This window comes from Ammospiza nelsoni, chromosome 1 (assembly GCF_027579445.1).
Source record: "Ammospiza nelsoni isolate bAmmNel1 chromosome 1, bAmmNel1.pri, whole genome shotgun sequence".
Classification (NCBI taxonomy): domain Eukaryota; kingdom Metazoa; phylum Chordata; class Aves; order Passeriformes; family Passerellidae; genus Ammospiza; species Ammospiza nelsoni.
The window spans coordinates 28418359-28445680 of record NC_080633.1 but is presented as its reverse complement, the minus strand read 5'-3'; the positions used below and the strand labels follow the sequence as shown (position 1 = coordinate 28445680).

The following is a 27322-nucleotide window of genomic DNA, read 5'->3' as shown; positions in this document are numbered from 1 at the left end:
CAAAATGTACTCACAATAAATCTGCCTGTCTTATTAGAACAACCATACAAGCGAGGGGGATGATCTTCAGCCTTTGTCAAGAGTTGTGATGAAGTCTGGTAATTTTTTTTACCTCCAAGTGCTTTCCAGAATTCCTCTAAAATACATAATATACAATTTATCCATCAGCTGATTTAACATTTGGTATTTTTGTTTGCTAGATAGTATTTCAGAAATCCCCGAACAATCTCTTTTCTGTCTCAAAGATGAATAACTTTTCTTACAGTATTTCCTGCAGTTTGTCAAAATACCAGTATCAGTTGCATACCCAGGAAGAATCATAGAGTTATAGAATGACCTGAGTTGGAAGGGACCTTAAAAATCATCTAGTTCCAATGCCCCTGCTATGGGCAGGGATACCTTTCAGTACATCAGGCTGCACAGAGCTCCATCCAAACCCTCCTTAAACAGTTCCAGGGATGAGGCATCTGCCATTTCTCTGGGCAACCTGTTCCAGTGCCTCCCCACCCTCACAGCAATGATTTTTTCCCCTAATATCTCATCTAAACCTACTGTCTCCATGCAGTGCTGTGTATTCTCAGCTGTCCATTAGCATCCATGTGGCCTCATACGAACCTGGTTCCTGGCCTTCATTAATCTTTGCAGTCTGGCATTTGAGAACATTGGCAATGTACTGAGCTCCTTGTTCCTCTTCTTTATTTGCTCCTTTTCCTACCCACGTGTAGCCAGAGTTGTTTGGCAGTTTCAGAACAAAGACATCATTAGAGTTTAGTGATGCTGCGTCAACATCAACCTAGATAAAAAAAGAAATTGTTTTATTCTTCAAATTTTCAGATAATGTAATTACTATTTTGCATATTTATATAAAATGTGTAGACATGTTAATCTGCTATGCTTTTGGTCTTCAGTTCTTCCCTAGTTTTACACTGATACAAATTAGATTTAAGACAGGGAGCTGACTTGCAGGGCAGAACTTAGGACTGTTTGCAGTAGGAAAGACCATCTCATAGGAGTTGCTGACTTCTTGTCTGTTCTTTGTGAGCTGACTGTTCACTGTGTGTATTCTTACAGCTCCTCTGAGCGATGCAGACCGATTCCAGCCAGCTACAGCATATTCTCTTTGGTTTATTCGACGGGTTCATCAAATAGAGCAGTGGGCTGGATTTGGAGTTCTGTGCTCCTACCAGATATGACTACCCAACAAGATTAGTCAGAGAAGCTCATGGCAGCTCTATCATTTCCCACTGGGAATGGCTGCTTTACTTAGCAGGTGACCTTACCTCTGCAATCCTAGTAATGGATGCCAGGTTCCTGCGAATTTGGAAGAGTCGTGTTGGTGGAGCAGGCTTCTGACCTTCCCTCCTGGACGTCCCATCCTTGTAGACTATAAGTGGTTTGTTTTTGAACAAGCTCAGTAAATGTGCAGGCTCTTTACCTTGACTGACTCGGATCTGCAGATATGTAAAGAAATGCAATAAAAGAAACAAAAGGATACACCTGGTTATTTTTGGTCTTTGCTGAACAGCTACGGGGATCTTAGCCAACAATGTTAAGTATGTTAACAAAAATGAGAAATGGCAAGCTGAAAAGATCTAAAAATATAGCTCCAGACATACAGAGTAGAGCATTTGTGAGATTTTTTTTTTTTTTGCCAATCACGGTGACACAAAGATAAAATTCAAACTTCCAACATAATATTTAGCTGATTAAAATGGCTGCTATAAAAATCATTCATTTTCAAAAGAACTGTCATTTCATAGTGTTTTATAGAATGACTTAATTCTCCTGAAAAACTATCTTGGAAGTTTAGGTACCCTTTATTTAAGCAGAAGAGAATGGTTATTCATTTCATTCATTTCTATATGTATTTTATCTGCCAAGAGGATGAAAAAAGTATCATGAATTTCTCATCCAGAGTGTAACATGGATGATGAAAATGAACTTCCATTACAGATGTAAAAGATGCTACTGCAATCTAAAAAAAACCACATTGAGCTATGAAGAATGATTATTTTAAAGTTAATGTATGATTAAAGTTATTTGTATGCAACCATTTAATTTTCCTTTATGACAGTACCACTGGCCAAGGTAGAGGGCTACAAATCCCTGCCTTCATTCCCAGAAAGAAAGGGAAAAAAGGGAATGAGACATGCTGTGTAGCCAGCAGAGGAGGAGAAGTGGAGAGCCCCCAGTGAGGCTTGGGGCAGCTGAGAGCTGGGGTGCCCAGAGGAACAGCTGAAGCTGGGCACAAGCAAGTGCTTTTACTTAATTCACAGGTAGACAGACTGCTGCAGTTGTCTGGTAAGGATAACCTAGGACACATACACTTGTAAGGGACAAACTGCAACAGGATTTTATAAAAGGGAAAACAAAAACCTCAAACCACAAAAAAACCCAACCAAACAAACAAACAAAAAACCAAAAACCAACCCCAATAAACGTAAAAAACCCCAGATGACCCAAACAGCACAGTGAAACACATTCTCGAAGCCCAACGTTTTAACAGTCCCTTGTACTGTCGTGCCATCTAGTGACCACACAAAATAGCACACTTAAAGCTTCCAAATAATGCTGATAGACATGTCAGGCACAGGTAATATATTGTGTCTGTTTTCATAAAAATGCACACATATATATACGCATGTGCATATATATACACATATAGATATGTACACATATACATTCCTAAACCCGTTGCAGGCTGAAAGTACTTTTAAGTATCATGTCTACTGCAGTGAAATGGATCTTCAGCTTGAATAAAAACACTTTTTAAGCACCTTAAAATTGCAACAGTAATATTGTTAACAATGGTAATAATATTGTTATTACTTTAAGATTAACATTAGCCTTAGGTATGAGGCAGGACCACACTGGGCTGGACAAGGTCCAAATATAGAGCACTTGTTAGGAATAGTTCAAGCTGTAATTATCTAAATGTGTTCTAATCCTTCCTTATTATAATTCCAGTCAGAATCATAATTGATTAGTGGATAAAAGTTTGGGCTGCCAACTGAATTAACTCTACCTTAGTGGGTGGGGAAAGCCTTTTGCTTTTGTAATTAAGAAATGGGAATCACAGAATTATCTCCTCCTGCCTAGAAAATCTCTGCTTGTCCCTTGTCATCTCACAGCTCAAGCTTTTCTGTGAAAAGAGACCCCTCAGGTCTTCACCTATCTACCCCTTCTCAGTAGTGATAAAAAGAGAACACACCCAGTCAAGCCAAGGACTAGCTCATCTACTCAAACCCTTTAGTTGCCAGTGCCCTGTGCCTTGCTTTGCACACCCCATTTCTGCACATGAGGATGTGTATCCTGCTTTCATGGAGCTGCAAGCACTATGGGATGGGAAAACCCAAGTTGTGTTTCTCAATGAGGCAAGGAACAGCCAGATCCTATTGCACAATTCCAGCAGGTTTTCCTCTTCTGTCTTTCACGTGGCTTTCAGTTCTCTCAGTTTCACCCCTCTAAAAGTCAGGTGTCTTGTCTGAGCTAAATATCACAACTTCCTCCCCAATCAGAAGGAGACAGGAGAGCTCCCCCATGGCTATTGACTGGTCACACTCTGCTTGGAGAGAGTTGCCCGGGACAGTCTTATCATTCAGTCTGCACTGGGATATGCACAGGGTCTGTGAGTCTTGTCAGGACTGAAACCTAATTTTAAAAAGGTGCAAATCAAAGGAAAGCAAAGGCAGTTTTAGGTTCTGGTATATCTGTGTTCTTTTGGACAACTGCATACAGAAAGGACGATTCAAACGGGCAATCTCTGGCAACTAACAAGATCCTGTGGTACTTTGCTTGATACACACCTGAACAATTGGCATTTTCAGTCTTTAAATGCTAGCTCCTCCTTTCAATTCTCATCAAAATTTGCAAGTATCACATGCTCTGCTGGATTTTATCCACAAGAGACTAACCTGCACAGCCTCATCATTTAATGACCGATCCAGCTGAACAGTCAGAAATGCAGAAGCAGTCAGTTCATCTTTTGTAGCATGGGCTCCTTGCCTGAGGAAGACAAGGAGAAAGACAATGGTTAAATTTAGCTTCAAAGTAACCCAGAGCTTGTGCTGTATGACAAACTCACAGTGAACAATCTTACATTTACATGTGTTCTACTCAAAAGGACATAAAGTCAACATAAAGTAATATCCACACACTGCAGGTCTGTGCAAAGGCAGCCAAACATACCACGTGTAGATGATCATCCCTCTGGGATAAGTGTAGAGGATAATGTAACAGTCACCCCCATAGAACTGCCCATATGTCTCAGGTCCCACAGGAACTCGGCCACTGCTTTCCACACGCCAGATCTGGGGAAACAGGGAAAGCACTGCAGATTGCTCAACTGCATCCTGAGACTCTTCACAAAGTGTTTTACTATCTTATCCCTTCAGTGTCCTTCCTGTTCCCAAGTGTTATTGAACACATACAGGGAGGATTATTCATGAAGTAGGTAAATACAAGCTGAATTAATAAGGACCATCCACAAGGGGCTGCAACACACTTCCTTCTCTTTGTCTTGATCCTTTTTTCACACATGATCACTTCACAATGCCATGATGAACTTTCTTAATACTTTACAGTGACAATATGACATGGCACAACATTATGATCCATCATAAAACGAACATATCATTTTGGAGAGGCACACTGCAGTCAGGTAACGTGGTGTTAGGAAGATTTCTTCCTATTTCATTCACTACAGCAGTTCAGAAACAATTGGCTGCTCAAGCCTATGGACCATCCCAAGTGTGAGCGTTTTCTAGAAAATACACTGATAAGAGTGTAGGTATTCATCCCTTCTTTTTCTTCCAGAAGCCAAATAAGTAATTTGCATGGAACAGGCCATGTTAATACAATGCCATGCCAGCCCTGTGTAGTCCAAAGATAGTCCTGAAGTGGGATATGAAAAGGTCTAGAAAGACTCTACAGTTATCTTTTTCTCTCTCTACCTTAGAGACACTCTAGGGACAAAGAAGGTTCCTCTAGAAACCAGACTGGATATCTACATAAAGACATGGAATGGATTTCTGATTCCAAGCACAAGTCTTCCCATTCCAGATCTCAAGCTGATATAAGCCTAAAGTTTCTCCTTTAGACTAAGAATCTATTTAAAGTAAATATTTACAAGGTATTGTGTAAGGGGTAATATTTCTGGTGTTTGATTTCTCTTGATCACTTTCATAAGCACCAAAAGAACATTCCACTAACAGAGTGCTAATCTAAACAACAGTATAAAAATTAAAACACAGAGTAGCAGTTTTGCCCATCACAAGTAGCAGAATACATTAGTTAGATAAGATAAAACTTATTACAACATGAAAATTACCTCTACTTTCCCTGAACCATCATCTACCATGTTATGCTGGGCAGCCATTTGTGGAGACTCATGTAACTTGGTAGCATCAAATTCAATCTGCTCAATTTTAGCCACTCTCTCTGTGACATAGACTTTGCCAAAGCCAATGCTTTGATCTTTATCCTTCCAGTTTTTGAAAAACTGTTTGAACATTGGCGTTTCCCCTCCTTCGGGAAGGACTTGAATCTGAAATGAAGGAAGACACGTGAAACAGAAGGAAAACAGAGCTGACACAGTTACCCAAACAGAAACTTTTCTAGATTATATGTGAAATATTGCCCTTATGTTTTATAAGCCACTAAAAATATTTTTTCTGCTGACTTAAAAACAATGTGTTCAACAGAGCTCAAGCTCTCCTGGAATCACCTCCACAAATAGATCGCACCTGTGTGTTGGCAGGATAATTCATCTGCTGTATGAATTGTTCAGCATTCTTCATGGCAGCTCTTCTCTCCTGAGGGTTAGCATTTTTGCCTGATTAAAACAGAAGGATAACAGTACATGGGAAAGGGCAATAAGCACACAGAACCTTTAAAAACAAGTAATCCTCAAGCCAGGTTCTCTTTGACATTGCTCTTCCCTCAGTCTTGAATGAACACAAACGCTGGACATAGCATGAGCAAGATTCTTGTGAAGTTGAACGGCCAAAACAGTACTTTGATAGCCTTGGAAATAGTTAATTTAAAGGGAAAAAACAGAAAGAGAGAAAAAGGGGGCATTTTGTTTTACTTAGTGTTTCTACAAAAATAAAAACTGGTTAATAATATCTGCCTGGCTCAAGGTACCCTGGATCTTTTCTCTGACTTCCTTTGCTGGGCTGCAATATGGTCAATAAAGCTGAACTGCCTCCACTTCTTCAGGCAGTGCAAAAGAGTAAAAGAAACTCCTGTTTTGTCTGGCTGGGTTTTGCAATTTACCCATTTCCCTATCCACTGCTCCTAACACTGTTCAGCCTAGCTCACTGTTAGATGAAGCCTCTGTGGGACCGACACTGTCCACAGGGTCTGTGTCCCAGCAGGCTGCAGGGGCTGCATTCCAAAGACCTCACAGTCTAATCAGGTGCTCTGATCAGGTATTCAGTTGTATCCCACTTTGAAGGAGACCATTACCGAGGTAATTCACACTTCTCAGCTTAGGCCTGAAGGTTTCCTGCAGAGATGATAGCTGCAGCCTCCCGTGCAAGGGTGAGACTCACAGCCTAATGGGGGTTTTCCACACATTATTTTTACCAGCAATAGCAAAGTGAGGATACCTAAATAATATTTTATTTATTTTATGCCTGACCCTGTTGGCTTGTTTCTTCTAGGAGCTTTCATATAGAATGACAATTTGGCATCGGGGGGACAGACAGACATAAGCCATCTGAGCAAAATGCTCCCCCAATGTTTTCAAACAAAATGCTTACAATGCCTCCTGGACTGACTTGAGAGACTTGAAAAATGCCTCAAGTAATTATTTAGTGTTGCACATGGTAAAACAAAATAAAAATGCCAAAGAATAATTAATAAGCTGCCTCAGACCAAAAAAAATAAATACTCAGCACTGGATTGAAGGGCAGCACTACAGCAATCCAGGTGTCAAGACCTAATTCCACAATAGCAGTATTCTTCCCCAGGGAAACATTCAGACAAAGCAATTGCCAACTGATGATACCTCAGAGAAATATTTGCAAGAAAAAAAGAGATATTAAATTATTTGCAAGCTTATGCTTTTAGTTTATGCCCTGGACACACACCTTTCAATTTCACAGCTCTGTGGAGTGACCTACCCAAATGGAATGTTCAGTGTCCAGATTTTGTCCCAGAAGATAGAGATTTGACGACAGTATACAGAAATCATAGAATTATTTATGTTTGCTTTGTACTTGCCATTTAGATAAGCATTTCATCACCCAAATGTACAGATATCTCAAAAATAGGGTTCTTAGACAACCTCGGTCTTGAGGTCGTTACACAAGTGAGTAATCCTTGTCCACAGCCCGTAGCAGGGAAGGGCTGTGCGCAGGGTACAGTGTCCAGCCAGTATTAAATTACTGCTAGTGTCCCAAGGGTGTTGTGCCAACTCCTTAGGGATCTCTGTGTAGCTTCTGCATGTGCAGTACAAGAGACCTCTCACCTTTCCACACAAAGATCTTCCTGGCAGCACCGTTGTCCAAAATGAAGCACTCCTCAGACAAAAGCATAGCCATAGAGAAGGGGTTTTCCTCTGCCACCAAGGACACCTTCATGGATCCACTCGCATCTGACACCTAAGAAAACAGTAATTTCAAATTTAGATCAACTCTGGCTTTTATAGACAAATTAATTTCTGAAATAAGTATAAAATCAGCTGCCATTCCTATATAACTGGCTATATGAAATTTGTGTACTGCTGGGAAGTAAAGTAGGTGAATGATTTTTTGTTTCAGTTCATCTTACATCCAATAGAGGGAGACGTAGTGCTAATTTTAGGGAGTTTGTTAGATCCTTGCCTCGCAGTTTCTTAAAATAAATCCTTTTTTCTCATCCACTGGAATAGTCCCTGCTGCCAAGCAGCTTACACTGAAGCCAAAGGTACATGCACATGCTGAACAACAGCATTTGGAACCATAATAAAATAGTCCTACACTGACACTAACAGGTGAATTGCCTACATTTATAACCTGCTGTTCTTTAATTGGAAACTATAATGTATGACCTGTTCCAGAATCTGCTTTGTAACCTCTACTGTAAGTTCATGCAGACATTTAAAACTTTTTAAAATTACTCCTGTGTAGCCGAAAAGACCAGTTATTACTAGTGAAAATAGATTATTACTATTGTAATTACTTTTCTATGTCTTTATTTCCTTTCATAATTAAATATGAATTTTAAACACATCACTGTATCTTGCATTTTATATTATGGAAGTACAAAGAGGAAATTACCACTGCACACAACAAGTAAAAATCAATCATCGTACCAACTTTGAGGGCTCACCATAGACCTGTCTCCTGCCTTTGACACTCACTGTTATACTGCAACACATTTAAATCCAGCTAACAGAGCTCTGTTAGCAGAACCTGTGTACTTATACTAATTTATCAGATATCCATAGAAATTTCAGAGTTTTAGGATTCAAAATTCACTTTCCCTTCTCTAGTTATGTTTTACTTCAATGCTCCTGATCATATATATATATATGTGTGTGTGTGTGTATATATATATATGCAGGCCTTTTTCTTTTGTTCTCCATTTTTGTTCCCTTAAACCCCTCTTATGAAGAGAAATACACACCAGACTTTTGGCATGAAAGGAATGATTGATGTGACCTAAACACAACACACGGACGAGTGGCTTTGTAACAATGATCACCTCATACAGGCTTCCTGTAAATCCCACATACAGCTATGGGCAGTGGAAAAATCATGTGAGAGGCAGGGAGAGAGGTGGCTAAGTCATATATGACTACTAAAAGTTTCCCTGTTAAAATTAGGAAGAGAGGATGATTTAAGAGCAGCTAATTCTTCTTTGACCTGCACTGTGTGGTTCATAGGCCATGCTTCACTTCTTTCTTGAGTATACAGAAATATAATCCTTTTTTTCCCCCTCAAATTACCTGGACTATCTTAATTGACATCCTTTGAGTAACTTGTTCATTGGCTGCAAATAAACTAAAATAAGAGCAGTTCTGTAATGAAGCCAGAACTCCATTTATGAGGAAGGAATGAATAAAAGCATGACTACTGCTGAGCATACCTAATTATAAGTAAATAAATAAACAACTTACCATATATAGTTTAGCACTTCTCCTGTTTGTGACATCAGCCAGCTCATCATCATCATCATCACCACACTCAGGAAGCTCTGGCTTGTTCCCTAAAACCTGCATAAGAGAATAACAAATTCAATGCAGAGAGAGAGTAGGTGCTAGAGCATAAATATCTGTACACTAATGTATTGTTGCAGTAATCAAATAATTGGGATCATCTTTATATATAAGACAATCTAAAACCAAACTCATAACTAAAACAAACATAGAGATAATTTTTAAAACCTGTGTCAGATCTCCAGTAACTTTATGCCTACATGATGTCTTTTCCTCAGGTCAATTTGCTGGTTGTCTATACACTACAAAATGCACACAGAAAGGTGTATGTGATCCTGTTCTATGTGTGTGTTTACCTGTCTTCCTTTTTTCTTCCCAGTAACTAGTGAACTGTTGTCAAGCACATCTTATAATTTTTGGAATGACATAATTCTTAAAATGTTTAACAATACTAAAATTAAAACTTCCAGAACAAAATGTATTAGCTGAAATTATAAAGTAATTTAATTAGCAATATAAAATATCATATGATGAGTTCATTAATCTTAAAAGTTACAGATTCTTAATCCCATTTTAAGGCAAAAATTTAGCTAGGATCTTAAAAATAATTTATGGTGTGAGAAAAACATTTTCTTGCTCTACCACTAGAAAATCAATTTTAACTACTGGGGTAGTTTTACACCATGGGCAATATTATAACAAATATCACTATAAGAAATTTACAGAGGTTCATCAAGAATATGGTAAGTCAGGTAGTTATTATTAAGTCCTAGTTACCCTTTCTTGATGATCTTTCCCTAATGACCCATATATGTGGGACAGATCCAAAGGTTACATACAGAATATTATGTATTCCTATGAAATTATGTCCCAGAGTGAAGGTAGTAATTGATATGTCTGAGAAAATAAATATTAACATAAAGTACAAGGGCAGTGCTAGCCTTCCTGTGAACTTGTGCAGTATCTGTATAAAATGCTGTGCAATATAATGTGGAGCCACGGGAAAAAGCCTTGTAAATATTTGATAACAGGGAAGCCCAATAAAGCATACAGCTGCAAACAATTTGGAAAGCAAAACAATACAGAATAAATACTTAATATAAATCTGCCATCTGTGGAGTTTTCTTACCTGGAACAGTCAGTAAAACAGTAAAATAAAATAAAATGAAAATAGCCTTTTCATATGTGCTTGTTGCAGTTTAAGCTAGAAAATTTTATCTGCAACTCACTGAAGACAAGAAAGCAATGTCCTGTTTAAGAAAGATGTTGCCCATAGCTCTTCAGTAGTTCTCAGTCAGCATTTCCTGAATTTATACTGCATGGCTGCAGATTTACTGCTCTATAGGCCAAGTTGGCCTCCATGTCCACCACAGAGTGCCTCTGTGCTGGTGAACAGCTAGAACAGAAGGGCATATGCAGTTTACTGGCACAAGGTTTTTAAAAATGTTTCCCTCCCTGTCTTTGTAATGCCAGGGTCACAAAACTGCCAAATAACAAGCATACATCTTTACCTGAACAGACACTGAACAAGTTCAAGGGTTCTGTAACATTTGACTTTCAGTAACCAGTAAGAAGGTAAAAGAATCCTGTTAAGAAAACTCTCAGAAGTTTGCACTCACTAGTACTGTTTAATTAGGCATTTACAGCAAAAGAAAAAAAAAAAACCCAAAACCCCAAAAAACCTCCAAAACAAACAAACAAAAGACCCAAAAATCTCCACAAAAATGTTGGCTTCTGACACAGTGAAAGTCAGTGTTTTCCCTTGCTGTGCCTATAGAATACCTGGGGCACCACAATTATTTTGCAGCATCGTTGTAAGTCATGCATGTTGATACAAAATCCCTTTTTTTCTTTTAACTGTGCAAGTGTCATTCTGAATATTCCAAAGCAAAAAGTGCCTGTTGGTGTTTGTGAAGGCACCTTGACAGAAGCAGCCTCTCTATTTACAGCAAGGTCTGGTTGCTGCATTCTGACGGCAATTAAAGTAAGCAGTTATATATAATTTAAAAATTGGGTTTTAAATTTGGGCCCAGCACACGTTAGATTGCTGGCCTGACCTGTTGCTGTCTTAAAACCAAATGCAGAAATGTTTTTCTGAAGTAGATAGAGAATTGTTGTCAAACTCTGGTCTTAGGAAATCTCAATTCATGTGTACTACCACAAAGAGAGGGGTTAGAATCCCCTTTGTGCAGGTGCAGTTATAGACAGGAAACATTCTGGTTCCAGGGAAAGCCCTCCACAACTCATTACACAGCAGCTTCTTTGCCTAGCTTTTCTAGCCCTGTGCTTCAGCACAGGCAAACAGAAAACACAAATTATCAATTTCTGTAATTCTTTTTCTCAGAAGAGCCCAAAAACAAATGGAGAAGGGCCTTGAGAGCGTCCCCTTCCCCTGCATTTTAAGCCACAGCTGCTTGTAGATCCTGGCATTGTGATGACCCTTGTTAAGAAGGACATGACGTGCTTCTCCTACTACCAGGTAAGAAAAGGCAGGACTTGTGAGGAGGGCTGTGCAGCCAACACAGCTGTCAGAAAATGCCTTGAGCTGAATCACTGGTGGTACCTGCATGTGTTGGTATCAGAACCAGAAGATGATACAAGGTTAAATGACCTAAGGCCTGTGAAGGCATCAATTGTGAAGACATGTAGCATACATACATATAAATATATACTCACTATATGAAGTGATATTGTATGAAATATATATATAGTCAGTACATATCTGTATTGCTAGGAACAGTTTATGCAGCTTCCAACATGTATTTGCTGCCAGTTTGACTTACAGGCTGGAGGATGAGACAGATCGTGAAAGGAAAAATCCTATACTTAAAACACAAAGCATGAAAAAAAGTCAAAATAATGCTCTTTCCCAAAGAAATGCCTTCCAGAGAAGTTGTCTTTACTCCTCCTAAGGCACACTCCCATGCGATGGCTCCACATGTCTGCATGTTATGAAAATTAATATTTTTATCAGTAAGATTACAACAGTATTGAAACAACAGCTAACTGCTATGCTGAAACTGGGTTGTATCCTTACATAAGGACCTGCTGGCTGAGTTGTAGCTCTCTGGGGCACCTCCCTTTTTACAGATAATTCTCATGTGATGGATCAAAAAGAAAGCAAATCACTCCAGCTGAGACTGCAGCCATAGGCTCCCAAAGCTTTGCAGCAAGGTACCCCAATGAAATTATTTATACCAACAGACCATTTGAAGGACACTGGGTCTTCTGACACTTATATACATACACTTAGTTTCACACAAATCCTATGACAGTGATTTACACAGGACTGTGCTCATATAATCCTTTCTGCACAGCCAGGCTGTGACACTGTATGGCCCAGTGCACTGAGAGCCCCAGGCTGGCTCTCCTGCATGATTTGAGGTGTGAGACCCTGACTCACAAACATGCCAAGGACTCAGACCCAAAAATCCACCCTACACACCTGGAAACAGCAAGGCTGTCTTGGGTACACACAAGATAACCTAGGCACACTGCTCCCCAGATGTCCAACCATCCTGGCAAACTTCCCACCCTAAATATCATAAATGCACAGTTGGACACAAAGACATTGAAACCACTTTTTAAGTCATCATTATTATTATGTTTATCATACTATCAGCAACAACAATATAAAGAGTAATCAGGAGCCCTGAAAGCATATCCATGCCCCACCTTCTTCATTCTTTGGGCTTAGCATAGTTTTAGCAGAAGTATTCATTAACTCCATAGCTTTAGATCTTGTCTGAAGGCATGTAACAGGAAGTCAGTCTGCATTAATCTTAAAATGTTGGGGTTTTTAAGCTCTGTTAGACTTCTGTGTTGACACTCTTAGGTTAGTACAAGACTACCATTATGCAAACCAACAGAACACCAGTTCCTCTAATTGCCCAAGTTCACTTGTGGTAAATGCAATGTAGCTTATCTTGCCTGCAAAACCTGTTCCATATTTGCATGTGCACAAGCTCTTCTCTGTAAATATCTGCACCCCCTGAGATAAGTGCAAAATACTGAGCCAATGCTTTTACTCAGAAGTGAAACTCCACCCTTAAAAAAAGAACAGACGAAATACAAACAACAAGTTTTTAATCTGAAAGAATGTGACAAGGTAAATAATTTAAAATAAAGTCATTAAAAGAAATTTGGCAAGTATTTTCTTCATGACTGGAGAAGCCAGCTCTGCATCATAAAATAGTTGATATTGATTTAATGGGAGCAAGAAGTTTAAGGAGTTCAGTGAGGCTGAAAATCCACCTAGGAAAACAATACCTGAACAGCATGTCAAGCAAAGGTCAGTTAAGAAAGAAAACCAGTTTTATACAGTTTAACCTGTGCACACTAGCATTATGTTTGATTTTCTTCTTCATATACACACTTTGGGTTAGGTTTCTGGGTCTGAAACTGAACTGTTTGTTGTGGCTGTGATCCTGAAGATCAGATCTCAAAACCCCTCAAACCCCCACCTTTATATACTAAGAACAATAGAGAGAAAAGCAAGAAATTGACACAGCTTAGAGCTGCCTAAATGACATTTTATTACTTAATACTTTTGGAAAAGAGTCAGGATAATAGCTCATCATTTACTTTTCTGTATGCTTTGACACAAGCAAAGTATATCCTGCTCCCCAAATTCAAATTCAAGGTACACGTGTAGGTTGTGACAGAGAATAAAGCCACTGTGCAGGACTACAGATCTGAAAAACAAACACAGAATGAACTCATTGGTAGATAAAGGTTTAGATTTTTATTAACCTTCAAAGCAGAGCAGAATATTACACGGAACATCTCTCTGAAATAAGTATTCTGTCAAATATGTACTTGAGCAGGAAAAAAATCCTTCAGAGAAAGGAAGGGATGAACATGATGCAGGCTAGTACCCACCTGGCTGACCCTGGGTACCAGCACAGAGGATCATCAGGCAAAGGTGGCTTTAGGCCTTCTCTGCTAAAGTAAACAGCCACAGTTAACTTCTCATTGTTTGGGGTTACTGGTTCCTCTAACAGAGCACAACCACTGCTGAGGATATTCTGGACCAGACAAAAATTACTTTTGATATTTGTCAGATAACAAATAACCAAATAGGATTATTTTACTGGTTATTGTAACCTGGAACTCTTCCCATCAATTTGAACAAATATTCATTGTCTTACAAAAAATTACACTCCCAACAAGAAAAAGTTATCCCTTCACTGAACTGCTCACAGGGTTTCTGCCTCAAATGGCCTCTCACTAGCAATTCCAGCAACAACAGATCTCATTACATGCTCACCTTGAGCAGGCAACCTCTCATCCTCCTGAACACAGATTGCAAGTAAGATGGAAACAGCCATAATGCACTGAGAAGTGGACAAAAGGATGGTTTATGTCAACAAATAGTTCTGGCATGCTCTTAGTTTCTGGGCATTTACCATGTAATTTATCAACAGGGCTTTCTGGCATTAAGGTCTAAATCTGATCTGTGGGACTCCAGATTGATATTAAACAGCAAAATACATCAGCTGCTCATGGCACTTTTGATGCATAAATTATGGCCTTCATTTTTAGCCAGTTTTTGTTGTCTCAGGAATTTCAAATGCAAATCATAATTTTTTCAAAGCTCTGTGCTTAACTGTCTAAAAATAGAGCATTAGGCTTTGGCAGCTTTTAATAAAATATTTGCAACTTTGCATATCTGTCTGGGATAATTTGAATATAAAGTCTTTATTCACATGATAAGAATATTCTAACATTAATTGTCTGTTCTGTGAAACTGGCCATGGATAACATGTTCACAAAAAGGTGTCTAGATCAGTCTTGAGAGTAAAAATTTGATTTTTTTTTTTTTTTGATAGTTTGGCTGCAAGGTAAAACAGGCTGCTTTCTGTCCTGCTGGGACTGCACAGCTGGCAGTATCTAAGCTAGTTATTTATCTGAAGACTGGGCGTGCATGAAATGAGGAAATGCCCAGCCTACATTATCTTCAAATATCTGGCTTTTAGGATGCCTCCAAGATGAACAGTGATCCCATGCCAAAAGAAACCAGGAGGGTGAAAGGCAGTAACTGTGAAATGCAGCAGTCTTTTTCTAATCATCACTGCTGCTGAATGAACACAGGAAATTGAGCTGTTCAGCACCTGCCTACCTGCAGCACAATTAAAAATAATCTAGTCAATCACCTCCACATCTTTTTGCATTTATACTAATTCTTTCAACCTAAATTTTTAATCTCACCGCTTTGTTAACATCATCCTCTGATACCAGAAGTAGTATTAAATATGGGACCCAAAGCCTGCAGACACTCACACGTGTACTTGAGCTGCCCATTTTTTCTGCTTTATTTACCTCATAAATTGAGGTACACACTGAAGCCTTTGCAACTTTGCAGATCTGTTTGAAGGCCTTGTGGATAAAATATCTCATGTGCTAAGTGACAGTGCATGCTTATGTGCTGGATAATAATGAAATAAATCAGTAACTAATGCCAACAGGGAGCCTCAGCCATAAAGAACATTTATCTGACAAAACCCACAACACTCCCAGCTTTTCATTCTTTAAGTGCCTCCAGTTTTGCAGCTGGTCCCAAGGCTGTGGCTGGACCATACCAATATGGGAGTGACAAGAGGAGTGTGGCAAACACTCCATGAAGCTTGGGCTGGAGGCAGAGACCCTGCATGGAAATCAGTGTTCCCAGGGGATGCACAGCAGCTGTGACACATCAGGGTGAGCAGAGGAGCTGCAGAAAGGTGTTTCAGCACTTACACCATGAGACGGGAAGGTGGGAAAAGCCACTCAGGGCATTGGAATATTGGAGTGCAATGCTGGCTGTATTCACAAGCTCAGCATTTCCAGGCCCATGCAGCAAGCAGACCAGATATGCCAGAGGATCCTCCCTGGTATGACACCAAACTCTTTGGTCCAAGACAGAGCACAGACTGGACTCGAATGTTTAAGAAAGCAATTCAGAGAGTATTTTGACAGATATTCTCTAATGACTCCCTCTGATGCTTGAAATAAATTAAATATTTACTAGCACAGAGAGAGCAAGAATGTTCCTTTCACCTGGTTGTCTAGGAGATATATCCTGCTTAGCTCTTTGAAAATAATTTCCTCCTGCTAGTTCAGGAGTCCTTCACTAACTGACTTATGTCTTTAAGTTCCTACACATCCTAAAATTCTGTGCAAAGGAGCCAAAATGTTTAGCTATGATTTACAGTTCTTCAGCTTTAGAAGCTGCAGCACTCATTACTGCAGTATTTAAATCTCAGTTTACCTACCTTTTATTTTTAAAGGTAAAGCCAGACAGTATCAAAGCCAGAAGCAGTTCTGCAAGCAGAAGACCTGGCCCTAACAGCCTGTTCTGTGATACCTGCAATAATAATATTTACAGATTTCCTCAGCATCACACACTATGGTGGTGAAAATACTCAACTGATTCCCCCAGCACATGGGATGCTTTCTTCCATACAGCTGTGCTTCACTTTGGCCCAAAGATGAGAGGATTCTTATTCCAGTTTTACATGGCCTGGACAGGGAACAGCAATCTGTGCACATGAGGAGTTCTTTTAAAAAAACCCAACAAAACAATCTGCAAAGTTCTTCCTCCCTAAGCCCTTCCTGCACTACAGAACTTTCACTAAGGAAAATTCAAAGGCAGCCTTGCACACAGATCCCAGTTGCTCTGCAAGGGGCTGGGAGGAGACAAACCTGCAGAAAAAAAAAGAAAAAAAAAAAAAACCCTTCAAGGTGCATTTCTGTTAGGGAGATGCAGGAACCCAGGAAGAGACTATCTCAGAGCTTTTTATACAGCAAAGGAAGTCTACCCTTTCAGGTCTTCTCCAGGAAATTCCCCTGTTGCAAGGAAGTACCTTGAAATATAAGCTAATAATCCCATGTGGAGATAAGTGCTAAAATCTCTTGTCTTTGGCCTTCTCTTAATTATGCTCATTTAATAAGTGAAAATTATAGTACTTTTTCACCAAGAGATTTCTTGATAGTATAGCACAGAAAGGAAAAAAGCCATTACAAACTTTACTCATATTCTAACATGTAATTATAAGATTATAATTGATTTATGTGGTAGCCCTGCAAGCTACAGCTGCTAAAGAAGGAAACATAACAAAGATGAGTGGCTTTCTCACCCACAAGAATGCAAATGAGACACCTTTGATCATAAGCACTTCCAGGAAATCATTAGGATCTTAGAAATTCCCTAGAATACCTAGTTTAGAAGCAACTTTCCAAGGATAAGAAATTAGGTTTTCAACCACCTGCTAGTAGAGCTGTTCATAAAGAATTTAGCTCATGCCATGCAGTATGATACACCTGAACATTTTCTTTCTGAAATTAAATTTCTAATGCAGGCATTGAAATCTGTATTTAGAGACTTAATTAGAAGCCTGGCTTACAGATGTGTTTGCCACCTGCAGCTCCTATTCAGTTCTCTGTCATTTAAGTACCTGGCTTCAGGCAGCCAAGATTGAAAACTGCGGCTTGAAGAATATTATGGGCAACTGCCAAGGTTTGGGAAGATTCCTCCTTACCAGCCTCTGCCATTCTCTGGCCAAACCCCTCTTGATCTTCTACATGGGTCTGGGAAAAACGCTGCGCCAAATGCTCAGCTGGTGCAAAGCAGCTAAGGTGTACTGGAATCCAGGCCATGCAAGTTTTGTCTGAGTATGAGTTGTGTAATTTAGTCATTTAAATGCAAATTTGTATCAAGGAAAGGGACTGTCCTTAAGGAAGGAGACAGGCTCCATTGCTGTAAAGAACACAGAACTCCTGGTTCTGACAGTTTGAAATTGGCACCCTGAAGGGCAAGGGGTTTGCACTTTGTACCCACTTTCACAGCCCATCATACAGCTTAATTAAACACTGGAATGCTTGTTAAACTGCCACTCCTCACACTGAGCAGGTGTTGCTATGAAAGGTGCACAATCATGTGTAAGATTTTTACCCCTGCAGGTTTATTCCTCTGGGCTATTTTGGGTTGTATCCAACAAACTAATCAAACTGACAGGACCCAAATTCTTACAGGCACCTACCTATGCCCAAAATCACTCCAGTGAAGCAGCATATTTGTGTTCCTGAGGGGTAAATTTGACCCATAGTTTCAAAGCAGCCTGAGAAAACTGTCTGTTTTTACATTTGAGTACCCACTGCAACTACTAATAGAAACTACAGCTAGTTGTTCTGCTACTTTCTGTGCATGAGCTTTCTTAAGTCTTTGTATTCTCAAGAAAATGTAGTTGACTGCTCTGTGTGCCTGTGTTACTGAGTCTTGGCACTGGGGTCTGGTACAACTTCCATTGTCCTCAACCCTCTCTCAGTGCATTCATTTTCCTTTGTACATGACTGTTCAATACTGCCTCTACCCTCGGACTGAAATTCATTTCTAGTATCTATTTCACAAAATTCCTTGGAATAATGTCTATTTTTTTCCAGCTGTCTCAATTTAGATGATAACAGGCAACTTTGCTTTACATATTTCCAAAGCCATAGATAAGGCTTCATTACTTTTCATATTGGGCATTTTTTTTGGTTGTGAACAGGTCAGGCTGGGCCCTGACAGTTACATGCAATTCAGAGCTCATGAGCATTTGATTAAAACTGTGTACAAGCTACACAATTAAACAATTGTTTAATCCTTAACAAATGCCTGGAGTTTGTTGTCCACAAAAAGCTAGAATAGAATATTATTCTAAAAAGTTATCCCTCTTCCTCCTCTTGCATCATCCATCCCACTGTTCCTTCACCCCTCTGTATACAAAACAAACAAACCTCCCCTTAGCATGACTAAGTTCATAATACAACCAAAAGCAAGGGAACCAGAAAGAGCACAAATGTTGAGAGTGGCAAGAGCAGTTTTTGCTTTTGCAGAGCTGTGATGACACATCCTGCTCCTGCTGGCTCTGGGAAAGGAGCAGGTACCAAAGCAGTACCTTCCCCAGTGGGGCACGTGCTGCTCTTCCAGCCTTACGTAAAGATCCATGTGCCAGGGGCAGGGACTGCAGGAACCTGCACAGCTCCTTCAGAGCAACAGGTCCTGGCACTCTCACACCCACCACATGTCAAGGCAAGCCTCACTTTTTTTCCCAGCTACCTCACTGTGCTCTATGCTGTCCTTGGAAATGATCTTTGGTTTGTAAAAAATAATTTTTAAGGGCTTGAATTTAATAAGAAAGGAAGAAGTGATCCTGCTCTTCTACTCATATGGGCAGACATCTATCCTATTAATTTAAGGGTTACTGGAGCTTCGTGTTTTCAACATTGTTTGCATTATTTGGGTCTTTAGAGTCTAGAGCCTCTGTAACTTGCATTTGCAATGCAATCTCTTTATTGTCTGGGCTCTTGGGATTCTCTCCACAGGGCTGAGTTAGCACTGAATAGTGCTGCCAGTCCCTTCCCAGCTACAAAGGCAGGAAGGTGTGACTGGCTGTAATATGATCACACCATTCACCTGTAGTATTTATTCACACCACAGGCAAAAACAATCCTCACTGGATACAATGGCACTCAGCAATTCTCATGATTAATCATTGCTTAGGGGCTTTAAAGAAAGAGCAGGGAGGAGAAGGCTGCTTTCCCAGCAAGGAGGAAGAGCTTCTCCCTGTTGCTCGGTATTTACACTAGCTGAATCTTTACACAAGTATTTTATGAGAGGTTTGGACCCACCTGTTGTGAGGGCTCTAGAATGCTCACAAAAACAGGCACGTGACAACTGCAAATGCTGAGTAAATAAAAGCGGCAGACCTTCATGTTTAAAGGCAGAGGAGTGATTCCAAAGATGCATACTAACAAGAAGATTCATTTTCTTGTGGTTTTGAACCTCAGCTGTCACATTTTTCAGGTTTCATTGTTTTCAATCATGAAAATCAAGAACCTTTACAAAACCACAACAAAACGTCTCAGCAGCAAAACCCACAGCAATCATATAGTACCAAGAGTTGCAGTTTTAAGGGAGTCATGTGTAAGGGAACAGTAAATTCTATGAATCAGACAGGCTCAGAGAAAACAGAAGCATCTTGAAAAGTGTTACCTGAACATGACATATTAAGTAGAGGGGGCAGATGCAGGCTTAACACTTAGTTTAGGTAGAACTCAGTCTATCCTACTGTTTCACTGGCTCTCATACCCTGCAGACTGACACAGCTGCCCAACATACTTGAAATGAACCACAGGGAGATGAGTCCATGTAGGCAGAAAGTTAGATCAACATAAACATATTTTAGGGTGCCTAATATTTCAAATTACACAAATAGAGGAAAACTGATATATTAAGACTTTCTCCTCCCCTCTACTTCATCTCTAGAGTTATGGTACCAGATCAAGGGATTGCTGCACAACAAATGGAGGATTGGATGCTTTGCATCTTTCCCTTGAGTGACCCAATACTGAATGCTTCTATGCTTCCTGTATTACTGCAAGCACCTTCAGCTTGCTGGCTGATTAGACATCTTCACAAATACACTAATTTCTGATGCCTTGTTTTTCTAGTTTGCCATTACGCCACAATATTAAATAACAAGATTATGGGAAACTTTAAAATACAGCTTCTCCAATTTTCTCCTCTCTTCAAAATTAGAGCAGAGATTCCAACTAGAATAAGAAAATTGCCTGTCCTGAGCATGGCTGCCAATTACTTTGGCTGCTCTCAGTCCTCAGTGATCTCTTGCGCAACTAAAAGCTGTGAGACCTCTGCTTACCACTGCAAGCAGTGAGAAGGATAAATATCAGTGTCAGCACAGGCAGCAGCTACCAAATTGTGTCATGCATTGCTAAGATCTGTTTTTGGACTGGTTCCATGAAGGTCAAAAAATTCCTGAAACACTATTCAAAGTGTAAGATTCAGCAGAACGGGTAACTATTCAGCTGTTTACATGTGAAAATCAGAGCAGAGTTGGCATCTGGTGATTTTTTTTAATGTTCTGTTGAGACTGGTGACCAGTCACAGTAACAGCAGCAATTTGTCTAAGGTGGTCTCTTTCTCTTTTAATTTTCCAAGGTAGCAACCCAATACAACACTGCTTCTTTAAACCTGCCAGTGACTACCTCACCTAAATGTGGCACCTAAAGCCAGATTTATGTATCTGGCTTCACCTTCCAAACATGGAGGTGAAGCCAGACAACAAATATCTCTGATGTGCACAGAAATCTTCAGCCTTGTCTTCACAGCCAGAGTTCCAGTGATCCCTGAAGCATCTTCTGAGAAGTTCTGCACACCCACTGCAAGTCTGAGCTTCCCAGACCTGCTGTGTTTCCAGAGTGCAAGCACAGGATGGTCACTGTGTGGCCTGTGGTGGCAGATGAAAAAGGGCTTGCTGCTGTCAAAACTACTCACATGCCCAGCTTCTAGTAATGCCCCTTTCCCAGGGTGAGCGAGCTGTGTCTTGATGGTCTGCCACAGCAACTCATCCAGTCCCACAGCAGCTCCAGACAGTTCTCTCCCGTGGGCAAATTCGAGCAGCACAGCCTCTTCCCATTGCTAAAAATGGTAGCTGGGAGCAGTACCTGCCCTCATCAGACAAGTTCATCTCACAGCACCACAGCTCCCAGCAGGACAGTGGGCAGGCCAGGAAACACCTCCTCATCACAGCACTGCTGCCTCTGCTAATTCTAGTGCAGGACAGAAGCGTGGCAGGGTCAGTTCAGCCAGCCTGTGTCGTGCCTCTGAGGTGGGGTGCAGGCACAGAAGTTTTGCATTTCTGTAGGGAGTCACAACTCTGTGCTTATGGAGCAGGAATAAGATCAGAATTGGCTCTTTCTGCTGGTACTCGTGGTGGGTATGTCAGCCCCTGCCTCAAGCATCCACTGGCACTGAATGAGCAAGTTTGGCCATATGAAAGCAGATTTCTAGCTCACAGGAAGGGGAATCATTCTGACATTTGTCAGAGGAGATAATTTTAGGAAATCTTCTAATTTCAGTGGCATACTGAATGACAAAACAAATATTTAAAATACGTAATTCTTTTCCCTAGAAAATAAATCAAGCTTTTTCTAAGAAAGCTGGAGATGCCAAAAATCCACCCTTCCTGATGTGGAGGGAAGAAACAAACACAATGTTAGCTCAACAGCAGTTAGCCTGGGAAAGTGTAACAGCAAGTTAACAGACAATTTTGTGGAAGGAAGGAGAAATCCAAACAAAGAGTACCAGAAAATGGGAACAGTTTGAGCAGAAACAAGGATTGATAAATTTTAGATGTTTGTGAGGTTAACTACCCTCCTGATTTATTAGTAGCACATTTCAGAGTGGATTGGGACAGCCACAGCTGAGCTGCAGACCCCATTATGGAAGCAGCACTTACAAAAGCAAGGATAGCACCATGCAGAATAGAAAATAAACCCTGACTGCAGACACACTCACTCAAACTGGGCTCATCACAGGGGCAGCAATAAAAGCAATAAAAGCAAAAATCTAATTGCCTTGAACTACCCATTTCTGTGCCCTCCATATTCAGAATCCTAAAACAAAAGCAGAAACTTCTTCATACACTGCTGTGCAAGTGAAGAAAGAATTTATGCCCTGATACAATAACAGTGCACTACAGGATCAAAATGCCACCTTGGTGTTTTCCTGCTCTTAATCATGTGTCAAGGTTGCTACAAAACAACAGTGTCACACAAATGGAAGCCTGGCAAAGAGATGTAGGGGCAAGGGCAGTGTATCCCTTCCCCTCAGAGCCTATGGAGGGGGAGGGCAGGGAGGCAGCCTGCAGCTGGCCCGTGTCCTCATTGGGGTAGCACAAAATTCCAACTTCTCTGCGCCTGCACCATGCAAGGAGCAAAGGGAGCTGCTCTGATCAGGGCTCCCCAATCACACATGAGTGTACCAGAAGCTCCATTCAGAGCCTCCAGAGGCAAGCCCAGGATGGGCCTGGCAGCAGCAGTTGTAGCCAGGGGCAGGGTCCCAGAGCCACCCGGCCACAGCTGCAGCAGGATGCAACCCAATGCTGTGATTCAAATCAGGAGCAGGAGGTTGCTCTCTAAGTGTCAATCTGTGCTCTTTTCAAAAGAGTTTTTACGTGTAAAATATGTGCCACATCAGAGCCAGTGTGAAAAGTCTGTACAAGGAAGTAAAAAACCAGAGCATTGTTTGCTTGGGTTTTTTCCCCTCTTCAAAAATCTCCAGTACGCTGTGTGCCACCTTCCCTACTTCTGAACACAGCCACAGGAGAAAAGGTCTTTGCAAGGATATGGACAGCCCACCCAAAGGGGTCCCCACAGCCAGCATGGCCACGGGCTGGTGGCTCAGCAGCTGCTTTGCTCTCAGGCAGTGACTAGTCACGCTGCATATGACCACAGTGAATGAAAGCACCGCAAAAAATAATTGCACTCCTGCATGCACCATTAGCTTTACTTCCTCAACTTTGTATGGAGTACAAGACAATATCCTAGCTGTACATATTCCATTTTATTGAAGTACTGCTTTGTGACCCTGCTTCCCTCTTCCTCCTCTTTAGAGAATGAATGGGAGAAGCTTAATTTAGGACACAAATGCCAAGTGCCAATGTTTTTATTAGTAGGCCACCTGTAACAACACATGAGTGTTTGTTACCTTTTAGAGGTCTGAAAAATCTATAAATTGGGAATTTTTCTTCCACTCTACTTTGATCAGCTCAGTTGTGATATCTGAAATCTGGGGATTTTAAGTAAATTGTTAAACTTCCTAAAGATATGAGGAAGGGCTCACTGGGGTTACTAGAGGCTAGGTGCATATGATCTTGAAACAGAAGCTGAAGTATGCAAAGGAGTGTGCTTGCCCCCCAGCCAAATCAATATGCAATTTGCCCCATTCTTTTACTTTCTACACACAGTAATTCTGTGTCTTTCCTTGTCTGGTGCTGTCCCAGATGGATGCTCCTTCCTCACACAGAGCTGACGGTGTGGTCTGGTGTGAGGCACGGTGTTAATTCAGTCACTGTACAGCTAAGTCAATAAAGCAAACATTTATTCTTGCAAAAGTATTCTCAGATGATTAATTATCTTAGACTGTAATGCCCAAATAACTTAATACTGCCTGGGTAAGGAAGGAAGGAAAAGGTATAGACTGGCCTACTATGCTGTTTATCTGTCTTCCTAGCATCAGCCTGATCTGATTTAGTTCCTGAGGTGCAAGAATTTTTTATTCACATCTATGTCAGCAACAAGTTTGCACATTACAGTACCTCTATGAGGCTCTCTGGCTCACTCCCTTCTTCCACAGTAATTAATTTCGACCTTCCATTCCGTTCGTTGTCCCGAATGCCAACAGCAACCTGTGTGGCCTTCAGCCTCTCATACTTATTGCATGATGAGCCACACCACTGATAGATCTCCTGAAATAAGGAAAAGAACACACACTTTAGCAATAGGATTCAACACAGCAAAATTATGGAATTAATTTCATTAATAATTATCCTACTGGATCTAAATCACCAGAACATCAGTGAATCTACATCTTTCAGAAGCACTTTCTAGAAGAGAGCTGCTCAATCATGTAGATATTTGCAGTATCTATGACATAGTCTTGAAGTGCACCAGGAGAGATTTAGGTTGGATATTAGAAGAAATTTCTTCATGGAAAGTGTGAATAAACATTGCAATGGGTTGCCCAGGGAGGTGGTGGAGTCATACCCCCGGAGGTGTTTAAGAAAAGACAGGATGTGGCATTTAGTGCTGTAGTGGTGTTCAGTCAAAGGTTGTACACACTGATCTCAGAGGTCTTTTCCAACCTATTTCATTCTGTGATGCTGTAATATGCAAGATATTTACACAATATAATTCAGCTTCCACATAACTAGGAGATCACTAGAGCTCATAATAGTCAGAGTTTTGGTTTGACGGAGTTTTATCCCAATTACATACAGAGCTTTAGCTAATTAAAGAACCAGGAACTCCTAAATTTGTTACTACAAATTTTATACATGTCAGTTCCTCTTCTATGGTACTTCAGCAGTGCTGGTACTCACCTGTGTCAAGAAACAAATTCATTTCAAAATCTCAAGGAAGATCCAGATTGTATGTGTTACTAAACTACAGTTAGATCTTTCAATCCAGATTTTATTTGCTGACCTTTTGCAGAATGTTCCCAGGGCACCTCTCAGGAAAGTGAGACACCTGGACCAGCCTAAGACAGCTCACCTGATTCAGCCAGAATCTAAAAACAGAAACCTAAATTCTTTATTCTGAAATGCTTCAAGTTCTCGATGAATAATAGGGGTTGCCAAAACTTGAAGCATTTCAGAATAAAGAATTTAGATTTTGGTCTTGATGAAAATTACTAATGAAAGGCATAACATAAGCTGCAGGGAGGCTAGAGGCTGGGCTGGAAGGAGCCAGTCCAAGGAAATGACTCATTTTGGCTGGTTGCTTTCCCCACCTTCTCCTGGAAGAAAGTAATTTGATTCTTTACATGATTCTGTCAAATAGTTCAAATAGTACAGCAATAAAGGTACACAGTCAGTTTTAATAAGGTTCACCTGGTTTGTGTTCATCTGCAATGCAAATTTTAATCAGAGCCCTCACTGAATAAATTACTTGGACCTAGTTTTATGTTGTATATACAATTGTATAAAATTTAAGATTTCAGATGAAAATCTGCTTCATAAAAAAAAAAGTGAAGTTGTTTTTGCTGACCACTGTTGGTCTTTAAGAGTACCTGAAAGGGTGGATTGAGATAAGAGAGGGATGAAGCACAGCTTCTCAGTACTAGCAGATGCAAATTTTTAGAAGACAGCTGACATTCATGGCATCTGCATACCAAACAGAGCTAGTAACTTCCAACAGCTACTTCTCACCAGTTTGGACACAAAACCCGCCCACAGTGAGATCTCAGTGATCTCACTGTTCCCTTCCAACCTCTCTTCCCCCTTCAGAAGCATCTCTTCAAAGACAAAGATTTAAGCTTTGTCAGGATTACACCACAGATTCACAGAACTCTGTCCCTTTCAACTTGCAGATGTTATGCAATGAAAGCTGTGAGGTTTTCAGCTTGCCTTTAACAACCTGACTGTAAGCCTAAATTAAAAAACTGCTTCTATGTTCTGGTTTAAGTATTGTCAGTTTACACAGCATCCAGAATCTGGAGACCTAGCTGGTGTCAGGTCTGGACCTGATATTAAATCCGACTTTCTACATTTCCCCAGGAAAATGAAATCTCTGTTCACACTTAAAGAAATAATTTTCTAAAGAACTGAACAACATTTCAATCTGAGCAGATTTTTAATACATTTGTTATTGCCAGACACTGTTTCAGCCCCTTCCTACCAAATTCATGGAGACTTTCCACAACACAGATTCCTTAGCATTATTCTCATCTTGGCCTACATCCCACTAATTGAGCTTATTTGAAACAGGAATTCTTTATTTCCCATAGGAAATAGAGAAAGAGGCAAGGCAGCTATTGCCTTATCTCAGTGTTGATGTGGCAATTGGTGGAGATTGCTCATTCAGACAGGTTGGAAGTGCAGCTTCAGTTGTACCATTGGCTTTCTCTCAGTTTTTTGGTAGCTGGTGATGGAACCTCAAACAAATAGTTGCATCTACAAAATGACTAATTTTGCTGTACTGACCACAAAGGATATTGTGAGACTTGAACTGCCACTGCAAATTACAAAGATCTTTACTTCTTGGACAATAAATTCACATTTTCTTTTCTTAGCCTCTCCTAAAGGCCCTACTGCACCCAAGTTACTCCACAATCACAGTTTAGTCGCCTTCAGCCAGCAAGTGACCAAACTGAGCTCCCCTACAGTCCACAGGCTCTAGGCTTCACATAAACCTAAGGAAGGAGAAGGACCTTTAAAAATCTACAGTCATGGATTTCAGATTTTTAAATTTGCAGGCTTCATTATTTTCCTTAATATTCCATGTTCCAGGTTTTCTTCTAGTGCATAAACCACCACTTGAATCAACAAGCAGTGTCTGAAAACATTCTTGATCTGGAGATTGACAAGCTCCATTTCACATGGTTATTTGAAAAATATTGATTTTAAAAGCTAGAGAAATAATAATCTGCTTCTTTTTAGCACTAGAGAATAAAGACACTATTCTTTATGAAAAGCCTGAAAGTTAAACTTCATGTACTGTATAATCAAATAGAAGGACATGAGCAGCCACAGGCCATGAAAATGTCCCAAAATACATAATATGGAATGTATTTACTATGATCACTAAAATATCTTAAGCATTCAGTGCCAGAAGCTTTCAGGAGCTTGGATTTAA

General features: G+C 40.3%; 1 protein-coding gene across 1 annotated transcript in view; it reads right to left on the bottom strand.

The window, feature by feature from the left end:
* The window catches only part of SCIN (scinderin), a 48073-nt gene that overhangs the window by 5709 nt on the left and 15042 nt on the right, over nucleotides 1-27322 (bottom strand). Inside the window, exons 4-13 of the mRNA XM_059475563.1 lie at nucleotides 24286-24435; nucleotides 9107-9202; nucleotides 7475-7607; nucleotides 5745-5833; nucleotides 5330-5545; nucleotides 4189-4310; nucleotides 3915-4005; nucleotides 1281-1451; nucleotides 616-793; nucleotides 15-136 (exon numbers count right to left, since the gene is read on the bottom strand). Of these exons, the coding sequence (XP_059331546.1) occupies nucleotides 15-136; nucleotides 616-793; nucleotides 1281-1451; nucleotides 3915-4005; nucleotides 4189-4310; nucleotides 5330-5545; nucleotides 5745-5833; nucleotides 7475-7607; nucleotides 9107-9202; nucleotides 24286-24435 (1368 nt within the window). The remainder of the gene's footprint in view (nucleotides 1-14; nucleotides 137-615; nucleotides 794-1280; nucleotides 1452-3914; nucleotides 4006-4188; nucleotides 4311-5329; nucleotides 5546-5744; nucleotides 5834-7474; nucleotides 7608-9106; nucleotides 9203-24285; nucleotides 24436-27322) is intronic.